Source organism: Arvicola amphibius, chromosome 3 (assembly GCF_903992535.2).
Source record: "Arvicola amphibius chromosome 3, mArvAmp1.2, whole genome shotgun sequence".
Classification (NCBI taxonomy): Eukaryota; Metazoa; Chordata; class Mammalia; order Rodentia; family Cricetidae; genus Arvicola; species Arvicola amphibius.
In genome coordinates, this window is record NC_052049.1 from 125295893 (window position 1) to 125316876 (window position 20984).

General features: G+C 46.1%; 1 protein-coding gene and 1 long non-coding RNA gene across 2 annotated transcripts; one reads left to right on the forward strand and one right to left on the reverse strand.

Moving 5' to 3' along the window:
* Positions 1-7234: 7234 nt before the first annotated feature.
* Commd4 (COMM domain containing 4) lies at positions 7235-10259 on the reverse strand. The gene is made up of 8 exons (XM_038323002.1): positions 10175-10259; positions 9252-9323; positions 8964-9029; positions 8735-8774; positions 8376-8495; positions 8144-8224; positions 7634-7810; positions 7235-7504 (listed from the first exon to the last, which is right to left on the reverse strand). Exons 1-8 carry the CDS (start codon positions 10175-10177, stop codon positions 7464-7466), a joined length of 600 nt encoding a protein of 199 aa, XP_038178930.1. The 5' UTR covers positions 10178-10259; the 3' UTR covers positions 7235-7463.
* On the forward strand, positions 8626-19486 carry LOC119809841. The gene is made up of 4 exons (XR_005284676.1): positions 8626-10767; positions 12329-12388; positions 15722-15827; positions 19427-19486. It is a non-coding gene; the product is annotated as an uncharacterized LOC119809841 (long non-coding RNA).
* The last annotated feature ends 1498 nt before the right edge of the window (positions 19487-20984 follow it).

A 20984-nucleotide genomic window follows, 5' to 3' on the forward strand; every position in this document is an offset into this window, starting at 1 on the left:
GTAGCTGCGGAAGGGGGTGGGCTAGGTTGAGCACAAGAGAAGAGAGAAGTACTATTAGGACTGAGCCGCAAAAAGCCCTGAGCCCTGTCTCGAAAAACAAAAACAAAAAGCCCTGGGAAGTGGAAGCAGAAGGATTAAAAAGTGTAACGGAGAAAGAAAGCCTCTGCAGGGTGTTTTGCATTTACCCGGTGCTGACCAGCAACCATGATTTGCCCCTCCATTTATTTACTTCTCAATTTTTTTTGTTTTTATTTTTAGGTGAGGAAGGCTAAAGAGAGGGTCTTGCTATGTATTCCTGATTGGCCTGGAACTCAAACTGGCCTCCAATTTACTCTAATCCTCTGTCCTCAGCCTCCCCAGTAAGAACTGGGTGTGAGCCACTGTGGTGGTTTGAATGAGGACGGCCCCATAGGCTTATGTTTTTGAATACCTGGGTCCCACGTGCAGGAACTGTTTGGGAAGAATTAGGAAGTGTGGCCTTGTAGAAGGTGTATCACTGGGGGCGGGTTTTGAGGTTTCAAAAGCCCACAACATTTTTTTCTGTCTCTGTCTCCCTCTCCACCCCCCTCTCCTCTCTGCCTCCTGCTTGTGTCTTAACATGTAAGCTCTCAGCTACTGTCCAGTGCCATGCCTGCCTTCCAGAGGTCATGCTCCTGGCCATGATGGCCATGTACTCACCCTCTGGAACTTTAAGCTCCAACAAACTCTTCTATAAGTTGCCTTCCTTTGTAGCACGATTAATAAAAACCTAGAGACAGATATTGGGGTTCAACCTGAAGACCAGAAAAGCAAAGCAGCCAGCTACTGGCTCTTATCCTCTACCTCAGACTGAAATGACTATCCCGCCTCCATGAATCCTCAGAATAAGACTGAGCTGAGAGCTGTTTCCTCCTGTTTTACATTCCTCTCTAACGCTGGGATTAAAGGCATACACCACTACTGCCTGGCTTCTTTGGCAAACTAGTATAGCTGCTGGGATTAAAGGTGTGTGTGATCACTGCCTGTCTGCAAGGCTGCCCAGGGGAACTGTTGTACTCTCTGATCTTCAGGCAAGCTTTATTTATTAAAATACAAATGAAATATCATGACATTCCTTGGTCATGGTGTTTTGTCGCAGCAACAGGAAAGTAAGACATCCATTATGTCTGGCTTGAGTATGTGCGTTTACAAAGATTTATTTTGTTTTTATTTTAAGTATGTACGTGTTTATCTACATGTATGTATGTGCTTCCTGTGCCTGCCTGGTGCACTCTGAGGCGAGAAGAAGACATTGGATCCCTGTAACTAGAATTATAGATGGTTTTGTTCCACCATAGGGTGCTGGGAACTGAAACTGGACCCTCTGAAAGAGCAGCAAGTGCTCTCCATCTTTCTAACCATCAAGTATGAGGGGCTTTCACATTTTGTTTTGTTTTGTGTTTTTGAGACAGGGTCTCACTAGATAGTCCTACCTGACCTGAAACTTGCTGTGTAGACCAGGATGGCCTCAAACTCAGAGATCCACCTGCCCCTGCTGGAATTAAAGGTGCTGCTACACCTGGCTGAGTGTGACAAATACATAATTATACTGTTGGACCCTAGATTCCAATTACCGAGGAGGACTCGCAACAAGAGACCATCTCTCACACCACAGCTGGTGTAAAAGCATGAGGATTTTATTAATTCTGTCATGACAGGGTCTTTCAGCATTCGAGAGGCTAGAAAGACCCTGAATGGCTGATACAGGCTATTTTTAAAGGAAAAAAAAAACACAGAAGCAAGGGGGGTGTCTGGGAGTAACTGTTCATTAACTATTATGATTGGCTTATTCAAAAGGGCTATTGCCAATAATTGGTTGGAGAGCCATTGCCAGATCAGATGAGGAAAGGGGGAACATCTGAGGGTCACTTTGCCCCTTTCCCTAGTCAAAACACCAGGAACTGAGTTAACACCTATGGGTTATCTTGCCCCTATTCAATAAAACATTCACAAGGACTCAGGGAGATGGAAAGTTCCCAACATCTCAGTACGTGCGTGTGTAGCTGTTACGTCCTTGGTTCCCAGGGGGAGGGAGGAACACTACTGCTGAGAGGCCTCAAACATGGCTTCAGAATTGTCTTAAAGTTTTACAATACATGCTCCTTACATTCAGGAGATTAGACCCATGAAAGCATATATATAGGATTACAGAGAAGAAACCACCGTGCTAGCTACCTGTGGATACACAGAACCACAGCAGGAGCACCTTGAGGACGTCATGCCAAGTGGTAGATCAGTCCAGAAGGACCCTGAGACTCCATTTACATGGGGCATCTAAATTAACCAAACACAGAAAAGGACAGTAGGATGGTTGTGGAAGGGAGGAAGTTGATGGTAAGAATAAAGTTGCCGTTGTCCAAGGTGAGCAAGTGCAGCATGGGATCTGTAGTTAGCACTGTTGTACAGCAGAACATTAATGGGATGGCTCCCATGTTGTATTCTTTTTGTTAATTATGTTGTTGTTGTGACGTGTATATGATGGGGGCATTTGTGTACCACAGTGCACATGTGGAGGTCAAAGGTCAACATGCAGGAGTCAGTTCTCTCCTGCCAGTTGAAGCAGTCCTCTCTCGTTTATGCTGCTGTACCCCAGCCTAGCTGTCACCAGGGCTTCTGAGCACTTCTCCTGTCTCTGCCCCTCATCTTGACTTAAGAGTGCAGAAATTGTAAATGCTTGCTACTGCATCTTGCTATTTTACATTGGTTTCCAGGATCAAAAGCAAGTACCTTGACCCCCAAGCCATCTATGTTAACTGCCTTTATCACAGTATAGGGAATATATTTTACCTTCTACTTCCAGATTTGCCCGTGCTGTAATACTCCTTAGTTCATTCCTCTTGAAAGCCAAAATATTCTCTTGTGAGACAAGCTACTTTGTTTATGCAGTTCCTACCTGGGGACAGCTGGGTGTAAGACTGATTATTTCCTCAGCGTCATACAAATATCCACTTTCATATCACCATCTAAAAAAAGTTTTTAAAGATAGGGCCTCACTATGTAGCCCTGGCTTTCCTAGAACTGGCTGTGCAGACCAGTCTGGCTTTGAGCTCACAGAGACTCACCAGCCTCTGCTTCAGGAGTGCGGGATTAAAGGCGTCAAGTGGATTAATGGTATTGACTACCACGCTCATCTTAACTTGTTTTGTTTTCTAAGACAGGGTTTCTCTGTGTAGCTCTGGCTGTCCTAGAACTTGCTTTGTAGACCAGGCTGGCCTTGAACTCACGAAGATCCCCCTGCCTCTGCCTCCTGAGTGCTAGGATTAAAAATGTACACCACCACTCAGTTTCCAGGCCCAACTTTTACAAACCACCTTTTACTCTGTGGGTGGGGGCTCACACTGAGTGGTGGGGTGCATCTGTTAGGTCCACTGTCAGTGTGTCCTCAGTGTGTCTGGAGGATGGGACAGTTTTCTGGAGTCATCCTTCCTTCCCCATGTAGGCCTTAGGGACTGAACTCAGGCTGCCAGTCTTGGGGGCTGGTGAACCACTGAGCCATCTCACAGGGCCCCTCCTCAGCCTTTCATCCAAAGGGGTTGAACTCTTGATGATTTGCCACAATTGACTATTTTTGTTACTTGTTTCAAGGACTGAACCCAGGGTCTCATGAATGCTGGGCAAACTCTCTCACCTTGCACTGTATCACCAGCCTTCAAAAATGTGATTTAAGACAAGAGTTATTAAGTTGTGTAAACTAGCCTTGAACTCACTATGTAGCCCAGGCTAACCTCAGACTCATGGCCATCCTCCTGCCTTAGCCTCTTAAGTACTGAGATTAGAGCCACTTGCCTGGTGAAAGGCTACAGAAATCAGCTTTTTCCTTTTAGCCTGAAGCCATTCCCAGCAAATGCTACTTAGTGAGCTCCACATTTAAGTCCCCTGCGAGGCACCATGAACCTGCTCAAAATCCTGCTTCAGCCTCTGGAGCAGCTGGGATGGTAGGTTTGCACCACTGGGCCTAGCTCTTCACCTTGGATCTAGTTAGCAGTTACAAATGTTGCTCTCCTCCTCCCACCATTCTTCTCCTTCTTTTTTGATGTCTTCTGTATCCCATTTGCTGTGTGTAGCCAAGGCTGGGCTCAGTCCTAATCCTCTGCCTTCATTTCCTGAGTGCTGAGATTTCAGGTGTGCACCGTGATGCCTGGCTCTAGTCTACCAATACTTATCTATCAACTAGTTGCAATTTCTGTTTAAAAAAAGTTTTGCCTTATTGACTATGGCTTTTTTTCTTTTCTTTTCTTTTCTTTTTTCTTTTTCTTTCTTTTCTTTTCTTTTCTTTTTTTGCTATGGGGTCTCTCTGTGTAGCCCTGGCTGTCCTGGAACTCATTAAGTAGACCAGGTTGACCTTGAACTCACAGAAACTCTGCCTCCGCCTCCTGAGGGCTGGGATTAATGATGTGTGCAACCACACCCAGCTGACTTTATTATTTTTGAAATAAGGTACAATGTAGCCGAGGTTGTCCTCAAACTCACTTCCTGCTTTAGCTTCTCCTACGGTTTGATTACAGATGTGTACCACTTCATCTGGCCCATGTTTGTTTACTTTTCCAGTTCTGGAAATCAAACTTAGGACCTTGTATATGGCAGTAAGCACTCGACCACAGAGCTGTAACTCGAACCCAAGGATTCCTCCTTCCTTTACTGATTTTCTCTCTCTCTTAATTTTTTGGGACAAGGTTTCTGTGTAGCTCTAGCTGTCCGAGAACTTGGTCTGTAGACCAGGCTGGCCTTGAATGCAAAGATACATCTGCGTCCGGCCTCCTGAGTGCTGGGATTAAAGGTGTGTGCCACCATGCCTGGTATTTTATTTATTTATTTATCTATTTATTTATCTATTTATTTTTTACCAATTTTCAGACTAAGCTTTCCAGTAATTGTGTCTGATGGTGACAAACTATACTGGTCTGCTTTTAAGGCAGTGCTTTCTTTCCTTGTAATTATGGACTCATGTGTCTTTAAAAAAGGTTTTCTTCCTAAAAATTCTTTTATGTGTATTCGTGTATGTTTGAATCTACATGTATGTTTGTGCACAATGTTCGTACAACGTTCTGGGAGGTCAGAAGACATGGGATCCTCTGGAAATAGGGTTACAGTTGTGAGCTGCCATGCGGGTGCTGGGAATCAAGCCCAGGTCCTCTCCTGGAGCAGCCAGTGCTCTGACTGCTCAGCTTTCTCTCCAGGTCCAGATTTTTAATTAATTAGTGACAGTGTCTCAGGTAACACTGGCAGGCCTGGAATGTGGCCATGGATGACTTTGAAATCCTGAAATTCCTGACTCCACTTCTGAGTACCAAGGTGAAGTGGGTTCGCTGCTACTTCCAGCTGCATGCAACACCTTGGAAACCATTGCATCTGGGAGTGCTGAGAAGCAGAAGCAAATCTGAGGCCAGTCTGGCCTTTATGGCCAGTTCCAGGTGAGCTAGAGTTAGAGTGAGCCCTAGCTCAAAAAAGAGCAAACGCACCGGGCAGTGGTGGCACACCCCTTTAACCCCAGCACTTGGGAGGCAGAGGCAGGCGGATCTCTGTGAGTGTGAGGCTAGCCTGGTCTACAAGAGCTAGTTCCAGGACAGGCTCTAAAACTACAGTGAAACCCTGTCTTGAAAAACCAAAAAAAAAAAAAAAAAGGAAATACAACCATTGTAATCCTTCCCCGCTTCCCCCCTTCCCCCAACACACAGCTATTGGAAGAGTATTAAGGTATTAAGCATCGGGGCTACAGTTTCTATCCTTAAAAAACTCACTCACGGTGACACTAGCATGGTGGCTCATGTCTGTAATCCCAATCCTCCGGAGCCTGAGTCAGGAGGAGGCCAAACTGGGCTACATAATGAGTTTCAGGCCAGCCTGGGCTGCACAGACCCAGTCTGAAATGAAAACAAAACCACCACAAACAGCTTAGGCTGGCCCAGTGTCCTGTCCCCAGAGCAGGAGCACCAGGACACTGTGATGACACAGGAGGGGTGCTGCCTGGGGAACAAGCGAATATGGACATTTTTTCATGGGGTTTCTTTTCTCTTTCTTAAAAAAACAAAACAAAAAAGACAATGCCGGGGGCTGGAGAGATGGCTCAGCGGTTAAGAGCACTGACTGCTCTTCCAGAGGTCCTGAGTTCAATTCCCAGCAACCACATGGTGGCTCAGAACCATCTGTAATAAGGTCTGGTGCCCTCTTCTGGCCTGCAGGCATACACACAGACAGGATATTGTATACATAATAAATAAATCATTAAAAAAAAGACAATGCCTCACTTTACAGCTCAGGCTGGTAATCCACAAGTCAGCTCCTGAAGTTCAGGATTACAGGAGTGAGGCACAACCTCCTACCTCAGTCCTTAGCTTTTTCTGGTGCTCAAAATGATCTCCCTCTGGATAGTAAGATGGACAGCTTCCTCTCACTAGGAGATGCTCCAGGCTCTCCCTGCCCTGACCCCACAGTAAGTCTTTTTACAAGGAACACTGGCCAGCCTACTTCCATCTTGGGTGACTGTGGGTCTTAGTTTTGGCTGCTCCAACAAAGCACCAGACTGAATAGACGCATTTCTCAATTCTGGAGTTCAGGAGGTCACACATCCAGGTGCTGGCAGGTTCTGTTCCCTGTGAGGGGTTTCCTGGCTTGTGAGCAGCCACCTACTCACTGCACCCTCACAGGGCCCTTCTAGATACATGGACAGAGGGGTGGCTTCAGACATGGTGTGTGTGTGTGAGTGTGTGTGTGTGTATGTGTGTGTGTGTGAACATTCAGTTTGCAGCACCCAACCTCTTGCTAAGGAGTTCAGGCTAGGAGTCTTCTCATCCTAGCGAGCACAGCAAGGAGATGCTCTTTCTTTTCTCTGCCCCAGGCACCAGCATCAGTGTCACGCCCTTGCTGGGAGCCTGAAGACAAGGGCAGAAGGGGCAGAGCCAAAAGCCTCACAAGTCAGAGTTTGTACCCCAACTTGCCTAGCTGTAGACATGCTGTTCACTCTGGTCCTTGGTCCCAGGGTTGAGGAAATAAGTGATGGGCAGGGAGGGTAGGATGTAAGAGCTTGCCCGACATGCATGAAGCCCTGGGTTTGTTCCCAATGCCACATAAACCAGGCATGGCGGTGCATGGCTGTAATCTCAAAAAGTAGAGGCAGAAGGATTACATGTTTAAGATCAACCTCAACTAGATACCAAGTTGGAGTCCAACTTGGCCTCAGGACTTCTGTCGAAAACAACAGAAGCAAGCAAGCCCCATATGCATTTCTGTACACAAGTTTATTCTTTTTTTTTTCCTGTAAAAAATGGTCGATAAGTATTTTTTTTTTCAAAGGAAAGAAGGGAATTCTGTGGAAGATCCCCAGGAGCCCCACGTAGAAAACCAGCAGCCAGAGAGCCAAGAGGACAGAGCCACCCTTGGAAGTGAAGTGTGGAGGGGAGCGACTCAGTGCAGGTAGGGCAGCTCCACAGAGGCTGGGAACACCCTTCTCAGCCCAAAGCCGTCATCAGGGTCTGGGCCTGCTTCAGTTCTGCAGGGAAAGGGGTTACATGGGGACTGATAAGGAGCAGAGGCCAGTCTAAGGCCAGCCTGGCCTTTATAGCCAGTTCTAAGTCAGCCAGACTCAGGCTGGTCCCATCCCCTGTAGGTCCAGTCTCACCTGCCAGGAGAACGTGGAACTTGTCTGCTGAGAGGGACATGGAAACAGGTTGGGCTAGGGCACCCGGGGCAGGCACAACCTCTAGCTGCAGGTGCACCATGGGCTCCTCCACAGAACGGAGCAAGCTGGAGCTCAGGGTGTAGTCCACCCGCCAGCTCACATTGGCCAGCTTGTTCACTGCAGGCAAGAAGTCAGGCAGCTGTCAATCAGGCAAGCCAGGAAGTCATCCACCTCACTCCACGATGGGGCTCATTTCACGACCCTTCAAGGCCTACAAAGCTCTGGCCCTCCAACCCAGGCCCGTAGGACAGGTACTTGAGTATCAACCATAGACCTCAGAGAAAAGAAACTCAGGCCATAGTCGTGAGATCCTTAGCCAGTTCTAAACCCTTCAACTGCTCTGTGTGCAACTGTGGTTCAGGCTTCTTCTGGAGCAATGGCATTTGGCTTGTGTTTGTACCTTCGATAGTACAGCCCAGCCCCCCCCCCCCCAGCTGTTTTTGTACTCACCGCGCAGGCTGCAGGCCCGAAGGTGCTCCTGTAGGGGGCTCTGCTTCTCTTCATAACAGCGGCACAGGCTGGTGGCGTGCTCTGCAGGTAGATGGAGCTCTGTTGAGGTGGCAGGTGGAGCCTGGCATCGGGCTTAGAGGGTGGGTCTCAGGATCCAGAGCCCATGAGGCCTCAGTGTACCCTCTGGGAAGCCCTCCCCACAGGTTTCCCACCTGCCTGTCGCCCTGCATACCTCTGGGCAGCCCCAGCTGCTGTAGCTCACTGGACAAGGAATCGCTGTCCACACTATGCTTGGCTGCACTCGAGAGGATGAAACTCAGCACTGCGACTGTGGCCTTTACATCTCCAGACTCTAGAGTTGGGCACACAGGTTGGGCAGGAGATGTCACAGTGACCCCAATCACCTCCCTGCCCTGTTATCTTCAGCTTTGGACCCCAAGTTTCTTGAACCCTGGGCACTACTACTGGACCAGCACGAGCTGGGAGAGGGTGGGGACAGGACTAGCAATATGGTTCTTCCCTTCCTGTCCTCCCCTGAAGGGGGGCGGGGAGGGTCAAGGAAAGCTGTGGTTCCCGGAATGGGGTACTCACCAAACTTTGCGTCAGCAGTAAGCTTCAGGATCTTCTCATACTATGGGGAAAGGAGGTCCTCAGGGGGTGCCAGAGCCCTGTCTCCAGCCCCTTGCCCCTAGCCCAGATCCTTCGGTAAGGAATGTTCTGGGAAGGAAGGGGATGTCCAAAGGGGCTGAGAGGCTGCAGAACAGACTTCTATAGGGCTCATAAGGTTATCGGACAATGGAATGTTGGGTCCTGTACTCACATCAATGCCCTGCCCCAGAAGCTCCTTTAGCACTTGGCTACACAGCAGCCGCAGCTTCACAGAGGACTGGAAAGAATGACCCTGTTTCAGCCAGTCTGACCTACACACCTTACCCCTCATTTCTGGAGGATTGGCTGAAGAAGAGCGTGACCACAGTCACAGTCACATAGCATGGTGGCCCCACGAGGGAGACTCCGCTCCCCCCACTCCCAACTCCCCCCACCCCTGGCTCCCAGTCTCAAGCTCCTCCCTCCTCCCCCCAAATCCAAGTAAACCGGTGCACTCAACAATCTTGGCCAGTGTGCTGATCTCTGCCAGGACCCAGTCAGGACAGTCCAGATCGCCACAGAACCGGAACCTCTGTAAGAGGGTAAGGTGGGAAGTCAGGCTGCAGAAAGGGCTGAATCAGAGCCTCGGGCATGTCTACCACTGAGTTACAGCATCAGATCCTACTTCCCATAATTTTCTCTTTATTATAAGGCACTGTGGGCGGTCGGAGGGAATACTAGTTTGATAATGGTGATCCAAGTCCCAGCAAGATTTGATCTTTGCTTATCTCGCCCCATCTTCACGAAGCTCTAGCGAGACAAGACGTGCACTCTCCTGGGGGCCTAGCTCTTTCAGAGGCTGCACAACTGTTCCGTCTTAGGACACCCTTCTGTTGCCGCTGCTTCCCGAAAGGATTACACAAACTACCCTTTACCGAGAGGGCTCAAAAAGTCTCCGCGGTTGGAGAAAGAACTATGCCTGCCAATCCCTGCTTCTGCCTTGCCCTCTCCTTTTGCAGCTGAAATCCCGATGCCTGTGCTGGCTGGACGCTCAACAAGAATCTGCTGAATGAATGGATGTATGAATCAGGAAGCTCAATCCAATCAAGAACCACTTCCTGGCTCTGGAAAGCGGAGAGGTTTCCTAACGGTGTGGACCCGTCCTAAGCATATTCTCATCTTCATCACCCGACATATGAGGAAGTGGGCTCCCGCGGGAGGTCCTCGTGGGGCCGTGTGGAGTGTGTGAGAATCCGGGTGGGTCCCTCCAGGCCCAGGGATGAACGCGGTCCCGTGCCCATGCTGTGATGCGTGGCTGCGCCTGCGGACTCGGTCGCCCCGCCGCACCCAGAGGCACCAGTGAAGAGTCTCTCTCTACTCTCCTAGAGCCACCAAGCCTCTTCTCGCCCGAAACCCATCTTCGCATCTCTACTAATCCCTCACCATGGTGCCAAGAGACCGACTCCTTCCAGGACTTCTTCCGGCTCAACACAGGTCAGCTGACTCGGCGGTCACGTGACTCCGACTGGTAAAGGCTTAGAGGGTGGAACGTTAAGGTGAAAACCTACTACTGAGAGTATGTATGCGCGTACCTCCTGATCCCTCCTAGAACGACCAGACTGCCCGCGTTTCACCGGAATTACCAAGGCAGGAAGAAAGGGGTGGAAAAAATTTCATTAAGTTGGAGGCGGGATCCCACAAGCCAGGCTGTTTCAGGCGGGTTCCGTGATTTCCTCTGGGAGCAATTCCGTTATGTATGGAGAGTGGAAAAATGTTTTTAAAAGAATCTTACGGAATGCCCAGGGAGTGAGGGCTCGCACCGGTAGCGCCAAACCTTGAGAGACTGTGAGGCAAGAGGATCAGAGGTTCAAGCAAGCCTGGACTACAAAGTGAGAACTTGTTTCCCCAAACTTAAAACTCCCCAGATGGCTTAGAGAAGCACCCAAGTTCGTTCCCGGCACCTGCGTATAAAGGCGGAAGGCGAGAACCGACGCACAGAAATTGTCCTCGACCTCCACATACGCACCGTGGCACAAGTATGCCCACACATACATCACACTCATACAATAATAAGTTAATAATTTTTTTAAAGATTTATTTATTATGTATACAACATTCTGTCTCAATGTATGCCCGGACCCCAGAGGAGGGCACCAGATCTCAGTACGGATGGTTGTGAGCCACCATGTGGTTGCTGGGAATTGAACTCAGGACCTCTGGAAGATCAGCCAGTGCTCTTAACCTCTGAGCCATCTCTCCAGCCCAAGTTAATAAATTTTTAACGTAAAGGGAGGGAAACCTAAATCCAGGTTATGGGGAAAGTCCCAGTCGATGAAATGTATGCAGGGCAAGCCTGAGGACCCAAAAAAGTTCAGGTAGCACCCATGTAAAACGCTGGACTGCGGGGCGGGTATGTGACTAATCTGTGTGCTTCTAGTGCAGAAAGACTTGGGTGGGGGCAGGAAGTGGAGCTGGAAGACATCTGGCAAAAGATGCCGACCTCTGACCCCCAGGTGTACACTGGTACAGTCTCTCCCAAAAAACAACAAAAGGCCCCCAAACCTCACATATACAGAAACAAAAATATTAATGAAAATGAATAAGACTCTATTAAAATATGATGCACATGCAGGAAATTATACATAAGCATGAAGCCAAGAGAATCTGCATTAACTGCACGTTCCCTCACAATCACATGACCGGTACCCAAATAAGGAAAGGGAACGTTACTAGTACCATTCCCTTTATCTCCAAGTATGGCTGTGCATTTGACTCAGTTCTGTGAATGCTCTTGGGTGCTTAGCTCAGAGGGCCAAAGCATTTTAGCTACCCAGGAAAAAAATCCCTGCAGGTTTCCTAACACCAGTCATTAGTTTTAATTTAAAAATGCGTACATTTATCTTATTTATGTGGGTGTGTATTTGCCTCTGTGTGTGTATATGCCCCATGTGCAGAGGCCTGAAGATGACTTTAGATCCCCTGGAAGTGGAATTGCAGCCACCTGATGTGGTTGCTGAGAACCAAAGTTGGTCCTCTGGGAAAGCAACAGGTGCTTTTAACTCTAACCCTTGAGCCATCTCTCCAGCCCCTATATGGTAATATTTTTGTTTCTGTATATGTGAGGTTTGGGGGCCTTTTTGTTGTTTTTTTGAATGAGACTGCACCAGTGTACACCTGGGGGTCAGAGGTCAGCATCTTTTGCCAGATGTCTTAAATCCTAGTGAGTAGCAAAGCTGCTGTTTACCTTTCTGGTGTTATTAGGGTAACAGGAGGTAGGGTCCTAAGCCAATTCATAAGGGAGGAGTCAGTCCTCATGGCCCGAAACCCCTGGGACATCCTCAAGAACTACAGATTTATCATTTGACCAGTAGGTTTTTACTTCCTACATCCCATAGGGGGTGGAAGAGCCATTTGATGGATTTTCTGGGTCCCTGGATAAAGACCGTTCCCAGTGGAGGTCTTTGTTTAGGATGCTTGGGGCCACTGGGCATTAGGCTGGAATTACTTGGGTGTGGGAAGGGTGCTCACACTGGAAGGAGGGAAATGACCTGAGCTCCTGGGTGCTGGGCTCCCATCCTGCCCTTTGTTCCCATGCAGAACCTTTAAGGATGACTGGAAGCCTGATGATCAAGCATTGGGCTGATAGAAATGGACAAGGTAAGGAGCATGTGCCTCTAATGCAATCAGTGCCAGGCAGGGCAGGCCAGGCAGGCAGGGAGACAGGCAGGCAAGATAGCATTTATGGCTATGTTATCACCCTTGCTTTGTCCCTGAGGCTTCAGGGAGTGAGTCCCCCAAGCACTGCTATACTATTTGTTCAGATGGGAATATCTAACCTGGCTTAGAAAAGCAATCTGGTGTGCACACCTATAATCCCACCTCTTAGGTGCTAGAAGAGGGAGGATGGGCAGAACGCCCAAGGATTGAAGTCCAGCCTGGACTCCATGAGACCCTGTCTGAAACAGGTGGAGCTTTCTTGGCCATGACTATGTAGCAGGTATTGAGAAACTGCTCTTACACTGGCTCATGGGGCCCCCCCAGATGACTAAAGGGGACGAAGTCTCCTGTAGTGAGAAGCGGCGGGGCTGTGTCCCGCCACCCGGCAGCCGGCTAGCTTTACACCCGAAATAATTACACGGAAACTGTATTCTTTTAAACACTGCCTGGCCCATTATCTGTAGCCTCTTATTGGCTAATTCTCACATCTTTCTTTAACCCATATTTAGTATTCTGGGTAGCACCACGAGGTGTGGCTTACCAGGAGAGATCTTAACCTGCGTCCATCTCGGAGAGGAGCAGCATGGAGACTCCAATGGCGACTGCCTGAAGCGTCTCCCCAACTCTACTTCCTTGTTCCCACAATTCTGTTCTGTCTACTCCACCTACCTAATTTTCTCTTAAAGGGCCAAGGCAGTTTTCTTTATTAATAATGAAAGTAACACATAAACACTCCTCCATCATTTCCCCTTTTTCTGTTTAAACAAAAAAGAAAGGCTTTAACTTTAACATAGTAAAATTACATGTAACAAAACAGTTATCAAGCAAGAATTACAGTTACAATATTTAAATCTATTTTATCTTTTATCATAACTAAGGAAAACTATAACTATTGAACCATTCTTCAACTCCATCAAAGACTCCAGAAGGATATAAGACTACCTAAGTAAACAAGAAATATGCAGCTTTCAAACTCTAGAAATGAGAGACAACTTGCTGCCTGGACAGTCACCCAAAGTTCCTCTGTACCGTTGGGGCATCCATCTTCAGCCTTCAGGCCCACAGTATCCAGCAGACATTTCCATGAAGCAGAAAAATTCCAAAGACAGTTCAGTCACTTTCTGCTGTGTCCTGCAGAACGTCTCGCAGACTCTTTCATGAATCAGGAACCCTGAGAGACCATCTCACCTTTAGGCAAGTTCAGCAGTCCTCTCTCTGCGGGTTCTTTGTGTCCAGTTTATGCAACAGTCCAGCCAAGAGCAGTTTCTTGCCCAAATGGCTAACAAACTCCATAAGTAGCCTCTTCGATGCCCATCTTCCTCTCGAAGTAGATTGGTGCTGCCAGGAGCAGACGTGTCTCATTGTCATGAAAAACCCTAAGTTATTAAAACATTAAATGCCATATTCTGCAGTCTTTGAAAGATATGAAGAATGTCTATCTAACTGAAATATATCTCTACATATCTAGAAAATCTAATAACATGACTACAAGCTTAACTATTATTGATGATTATCCATTAACCTATATTTCCTAATTATACATTACATTCTTAAATGAACTACACAATCACAATACCTTAATCAAAAGCAGAAATACATATACATATAACAAAATTGACCTTAAAATCCATACCAATGCAAATTATTCATATCTATATCATCTCCCCCTTTAAATGTAAAAGAACATTTATAAATAAACAATATTTGGGAAAATGGGCGCAGTTTTTTCTCTCCAAACTGCTTCCTGCTGAATGGGGGCGCTGTTATTTAGGTCTTTCATGGTGTAACCTGTGTTCTAGGTTCCTCTCAGTTGGCAGTTGAGTGAAGTATTTTTTTGAAGATGTTCACAGCAACCTTTCAGGAGGGCGTGGTCTATCATACCATATTGGGATAGAAGCAATCCACAGAGTCTCGTCCTCTGTGAAAACAAAAGAAGAAACTCTTTTCCAAAGCATCATGTTCTTAGATCCAAATCCTGAAGTCATACCGTTAAGATGTCCATTCTGGTCTAGCCTGGCAGCCCATATAATGAAATGTCTCTCTGTACTTAGCTCCTTTACAGTCAAAAAAATCAAAGAAAACACAACAAAATACATAATCCAGACTCTCTGTGAATTTTCCATTTTTACGTGGCTTATTTTTACTCTATCACTTTACTTCTTTTAATCTATAACTATCTATATTCTGTCTCTTTAAAGACTTTAACCTTTTTTTTTTAAGGCATTAACTTTATTCTCTATATTTTCTTTTTCTCTTTTAAACCTACGTGAGCCATTTAAAGGCCTTCTATGTCTGAATCTTTTCTATTGTGAATCTGTAATTTTTTACTATCCAGGAGCATTTCTTAAAAGGTTAACCACTTCTTAAAAACTTAAGTTGCGCCAGGTAGGGGTAATACGGTACCGCCTGTTTACAGCCAAGTCCAAACCTTAACTGCGCTGTTATCATGGTAATTACGATAGTTCCTGCCTGAGGTCAGCACAATTCAGCGTGGCAGAGCAGAGCCGGAGCCACTCCTGCCTCAGAGCATGGTCTCAGAGAACCTTCTTTCCGATCCCCAGCGGGCACACAAACATCCAGTCCATAAAAGCCACTGAAATGCTTTATAGCCAGAGTTTGCACTGGCGGCACAGCGCAGGAAGCTGCATTTTAAAATGACTCAGCTTTTTTTTTTTTTTTTTTTTTTTTTTTTTTTGTGCCGCTATTGCGGAAACAGGAGATCTCTCTACAGCATGTCCAGGCAAACAGCAAAAAGCCGTGTTAAACTCTCTCTCTCCTTTATTTAAAGCTTTTTCAGGTTTTTACATGGATTTGGTCACCACGTTGGCGCGCCAATCTGTAGTGAGAAGCGGCGGGGCTGTGTCCCGCCACCCGGCAGCCGGCTAGCTTTACACCCGAAATAATTACACGGAAACTGTATTCTTTTAAACACTGCCTGGCCCATTATCTGTAGCCTCTTATTGGCTAATTCTCACATCTTTCTTTAACCCATATTTAGTATTCTGGGTAGCACCACGAGGTGTGGCTTACCAGGAGAGATCTTAACCTGCGTCCATCTCGGAGAGGAGCAGCATGGAGACTCCAATGGCGACTGCCTGAAGCGTCTCCCCAACTCTACTTCCTTGTTCCCACAATTCTGTTCTGTCTACTCCACCTACCTAATTTTCTCTTAAAGGGCCAAGGCAGTTTTCTTTATTAATAATGAAAGTAACACATAAACACTCCTCCATCAGTCTCCCCTCTTTGACTTCATTTTGGTTCTGTCTCCTTTAGGAATCTTACTGCCAGCATTTCCAGGGTCTCCTTCCAGGCCTTTACAGGACTCCTGATGTTACCAGGATTTTAGGATAATAGACTGAACCTTGGGAGCCCCAACAAGGTAGGCTTAGCCATCGCTGTTTAATACATCAACGTGTTCTTTGGGGTCTTCTCTAGATCAAGGGTTGGAAGAAGGTTCTTAGCTGTCCCTTCCTTAGGATCACTCTGCCCAAGCCTACTCACCCCAAAGCCCAAGGTCCTCCCTTGTTCACCTGGGTGGATCAGGCTGGGGCTTTGCAGTACCATGGTATCCCTTGTGACTGTGTGGGCCTTAAACAGTCCTTCCATCTCTGCAGCTTGGTGACTTAGGGCCAGTGTGGAGGGAGTGATTGAGACCTTGCCCAGGGAGAGGCATTATTAAGAGCTTTAGGGCAGAAAGGATGACTCCCTCAGACTGACATAGCATAGGGTCCCATGGTAACCAAAGGTCCTGTCCCCCTGCTTGTCATATGCTCATGTCTTTCTGCCTCGTTGCCACCAGATGGCAGACAGAGGCTGAGATACTGCCGAGCCTGTTCCCTGTGTGTCTGCTCTGTCAGGTGGTTGCAGGTAGACCCGGTGGGAAGACAAATACTCCTCAAGTATCTCCCAGCCTCCCTTACTTAACTAGCTTGCTCTGGGGTCTTTGTGGGTACAGAGACACTCTCCTCTGAGTCCTAGTTCCCATCTTCTAGGGTACTCGGGTACAGGGGGTGAGCTGTGTTGCCCAGTTGGTGTAGAACTCCCTGGCTGGCCATGTTCTGCCAGCCAAAGTTTTCCTTTTTCTAGACTAGGCTAATCTGGAGGCCAGTCTTGGGGACTGCGAACTAAGGAGTTCAAGACCTCAAGGACAGCTTCCACAGGCTGTAGGAAGCACCTGTTAGAGGACACAGTGACATCCTGCAGGGGGCAGTCTTTCCCACCCAGACATATCTTCCCTGTGCAGAGGCTCAGTTCTCACTGGGCCCTGGGAACTCAGACAAGTCCTAGTTATCTTGTGGAAAGTTCCAAACCCCCTCTCATGTCCCATGCTTCCTTCTTAATGACTCTAGGCAGGCAGACTGGGGACAACACCCTTTGCACCATGTATTTTTAGATACAAGTTGTTAAGGGCCCAAGACACAGCCAGGGCTTGAATAGGCAGGATCTTGAGCACTGGCTGGGTGGGTTGTACTATGAACCTGATATGCTCAGAGACACTGAAGTCTGTGCTGTCCTATGGCCTGGACCCCTTACTCCACTACCACTCAGAATCCTCTGCCCAAGGTGGCACAAGGGCTGAGGACCCAAGGGTGCTGCTTGGCCCAAGAGGGGGAAGATGCATTGAGTAGGGTGCTATGGGCTTGGTAGGTACAGCAGACCTGGCAGGGCTCATGCCAGCTGGGCAGTAAGGAGTGGTGCAGGAAGATATGGATCAGAGAATGGGTGGATCATACTTAGGTCTCCAGTGCCCTTAGAAGTAGAGTGCCTTTAAAAGGCAAAAAGCTGGCTGGGCGGTGGTGGCACACGCCTTTAATTCCAGCACTCGGGAGGCAGAGGCAGGTGGATCTCTGTGAGTTCTAGGCCAGCGTGGTCTACAGAGTGAGCTCCAGGACAGGCTTCAAAGCTACACAGAGAAACCCTGTCTCAAATCACACACGCTCACACACACGCTCACTCACACACACACACACACACACACACACACACACACACACACGTCAAATAGTTGAAGGGCCTTGGTGGAGTTCTGTGGTCTCTAGAACAAGGAGATTGAGGCAGGAGAATTGTCAATAACAGACTCTGCTACACAGTGAGACCCTACCTCAAAAGGACAAACAAGTTAGAATCATCTCCCCCTATCACCCACCCCCAGGAAAACCATTATATAAAAATAAAATGTGGAAATGGGAAGAAAAGAAAGGGGAATGGGATGGTGCTGGGGACTGGGGACCCCCAGACCCTGAATTTCCTGTAAACAACTTGTTTTCCTATGCTTGCAGCTGCTCTGAGCAAAGAACTTGATTTCCTGTGTTTGCAGCTGCTCTGAGCACGGGGCAGGGGAGTGGTTTCTGGTGGCTTGCAGCTGAAAAATCCCAAGAGTTGGGGCGTGGCTATTTAGTCAAGGAGACCCTATATAAGCTGCCCTAGAACACAAATAAAGGGGGAATTCTTGATTCAAGTTGATATTCTTGGTGTTCTTGTTTCAAGAATGATCCGTGCCTCTGGCTCTGTGTGTGTTCCAATCTCCAGCCCCTTGCCCGGCTAGCAAACTGTACCATGGCATGTAGCACATAGAGTAGGCATTGGGCTACAGGATGGGAAGAGCAAAGGACACAAAGCAAGGCAAGGCAGGAAAAGGTTAATTTCCCCTTAGATTGGGACAGGTAGAGGTCAGAGTGATGGCCCTAATTTTATCAAGAACAATGGCTAAACTAATAATGCCCCAAAGTAGTTTTGACAAAACCTTGATGGGGAATCTTTGTCAGCTAATTATCTTTAAGAGGTGGGACCCTATCTTAAGGGTTAGGGCAGCTTCTTTGGAAGTGTTATTAGAGAGAAGAAGCAAAAAAAAAATTTAAAACAACAGGAAAAAGCAAAAGGACTTAAGATTTCCCAAGATCAAATTGTGGGTGAGGGTTATTACTCTAATCCTCAGGATCAGGCTCTTTATAATGAACACGCCTTGTCCCTATGTAGCACAGCAATGTTAAATGCTTGGGACAGGATTCAGGAACTAGGAAAGAGAATTATTACTTGTATAAGGTAGAGAGTTGGGATGGAAACTATGTAGGCTCAGAAAAAAAGAGGAAAAATTGAATGGGATAATAGATAATTTACGGGTTGGAGAGATGGCTCAGTGGTTAAGAGCATTGCCTGCTCTTCCAAAGGTCCTGAGTTCAATTCCCAGCAACCACATGGTGGCTCACAACCATCTGTAATAAGGTCTGGTGCCCTCTTCTGGCCTGCAGGCATACACACAGATAGAATATGTATACATAACAAATAAATAAATATTTGAAAAAATAGATAATTTAGTGTGAACTTATTCCCACTAATAGTATTAGTGGGTAATAGAGTGGATACTTATGAGCGATTATTTATAGATAATTTACATTGGTATAGTTTCTTGTATATTGATACAAGTTCAAATTATATTTGTTATTTCTGTTTACAATATTTGTACACCTATGCAAAGTTATTCTGTTAGATTGTATACTTGTATGTTTCTACCTCTGTTTAAGACATTTTGTATATTTTCATATTTTTTAGGATATATTTTCATATTGCATTATATATTATTCCTACCCCTGATCAAGATACTTATACATTGTTTACATTTTGAGGTCATTGTCCTCATTGACTGCATATTTGTTTACAGATTATTTAATATTCTGATATGAAGTCTTAGTCTTTAAGTTATACAGGTATTAAGTAATATAGGTCAATAGTTATTCATGTTTCTTATACATATAGTCAGATTAATTAGGTTCTTTAGATACATAGAGATTGTATTCTGCATAGATAGGTAATCTTCAATCACTTCAAGGATCTGTAGAACATGGCATTTAAATAACTGAGGGTTCTGTTGACATGAGGAACGATTGCTCCTGACAGCACCAATCTATTCCTAAGAGAATATTGAGCACTGAAGACACTCCATTTTGAGTTTGTTTTCTTCTTGGCACAATTGGCCCAAAGGCAAGGAACTGCCCATGCCTCGACCACTGACATAGTACATGGTGTCTGGACTGGACAAGCAGGACACAAGGAAAAGGACTGCCAACCCTTGCCAAGACAGGGTAAGACAGTTCTGAAAAATTTCCTGCCTCTGAAAATGGTCTGTCAGTTATGCTAGGCTTTAGGCAAAGTTGGTTGCTTCAACATTGAAAATGAGATTTTGGGTGATTGCTCAAGTAGCCAATTGTCTCTGTCATATGCTGCTCACTTTGGAAGCTGCTTGACTGTACTTCCTGACTACTCAAGTAATATTATCTCCCTTCTCAGGCCTTCAATGGGGTTGAAGATTAGATAGTCTTAGTTACTTTCCTCTTATGATTTAGCCAGCCAATTTCTGATGCAAGACTTAACTCTTTAGAATAGAATGTTTATTAAAAATTTGTCATGTGTTCCTTGCTTAATATTGTTGATGTTGGTTGTAATTTATACTTGATATCTGTTCCTATTGTATATAGTTTTGTGTTGGGTTTGGAATGCTCTTATTTAGACAAAAGGGGGAGGTGATGGGGAATCTTTGTCAGCCAATTATCTTTAAGAGGTGGGACCTAGTTAGGGTGTGACTTTCTGGGTACCCTAAGAAAAATACTGGGCAGCCCAAGGGCTCTGTCTCTCTGGTTCCCACACCACACAGCTGAGCTTGGACTATTCATTCCTGTTTTGTGAGTTTTCCACTTATAATAAAGAAGAATATAATTGGCTTATCTTGGAGTTAGCCTGGTGTTGTTCAACCCACATTAATTCAACAAACCTTTTCAATATTATGTCCATCTATGTTCCATTGCACCTTAAAAGGCTTGTCTGCCCTGTGGCCCTGCAAAGTATTTGTGGAGTACTAAGGATGTTTATTAACTTTGTTCAAATTATTGTTGGTAGCAGGTTTTGAGAAACAAGGCACACAGGTGAATGCATTTTATTCCATGTAAGTAAATTACCTATAACAGCCTTTATATTCCCAGGATGGGCCCATTTCCAATGAGCTCTCAGCCATTTACTCTAAAATCTGTCATCAGGTCTAGGTATAGAAGGACAAACAAAACACCAGGGATTAGGGACAAAAGGAAATGAATCTGTGTCAAAATAAAACCATGTGAACTTTCTTGGCAACTTCTATCTACATGTGCAATGCATACATGTCACCTTTGTATACAGAAAAATTCATTTGCAAACGGCAAGAGTATAACTAGGCCAAATTCTTGCTCACTTATGGTGCCTACCTGTTGCTAATTTTGCCAGTTACCTGAAACATAATTTCCTGCTTGTTTCTGGTAATGTAAGAGTTCCATTTCTTCTGCCATTATCACTTTTAGGTTTGGCAAAGATATCCAGCAAAACTTTAGTTATAATATTTACTTACTAAACTGCTTTTACTCAAGAAGACCTACAAGGCCACCTCAGAGTAGCAGAGATGATGTAAGTTGAGAGATAAATTTTAAATTGTTAATACATGTTTTGTAGGACAAGGAGGCAGTAGTAGGTACTATTGTTTTAGAAAACCCAGTTATGCTTAATTTTTAAATTT

Coding starts and splice junctions, on each gene's coding strand:
- Commd4 (XM_038323002.1), bottom strand. Junction 7,811..8,143: donor TCGGGCCTGCAGCCTGCGCG/GTGAGTACAAAA, acceptor TCTTGCCTGCAG/TGAACAAGCTGGCCAATGTG. Junction 7,505..7,633: donor GTTCCACGTTCTCCTGGCAG/GTGAGACTGGAC, acceptor CTTTCCCTGCAG/AACTGAAGCAGGCCCAGACC.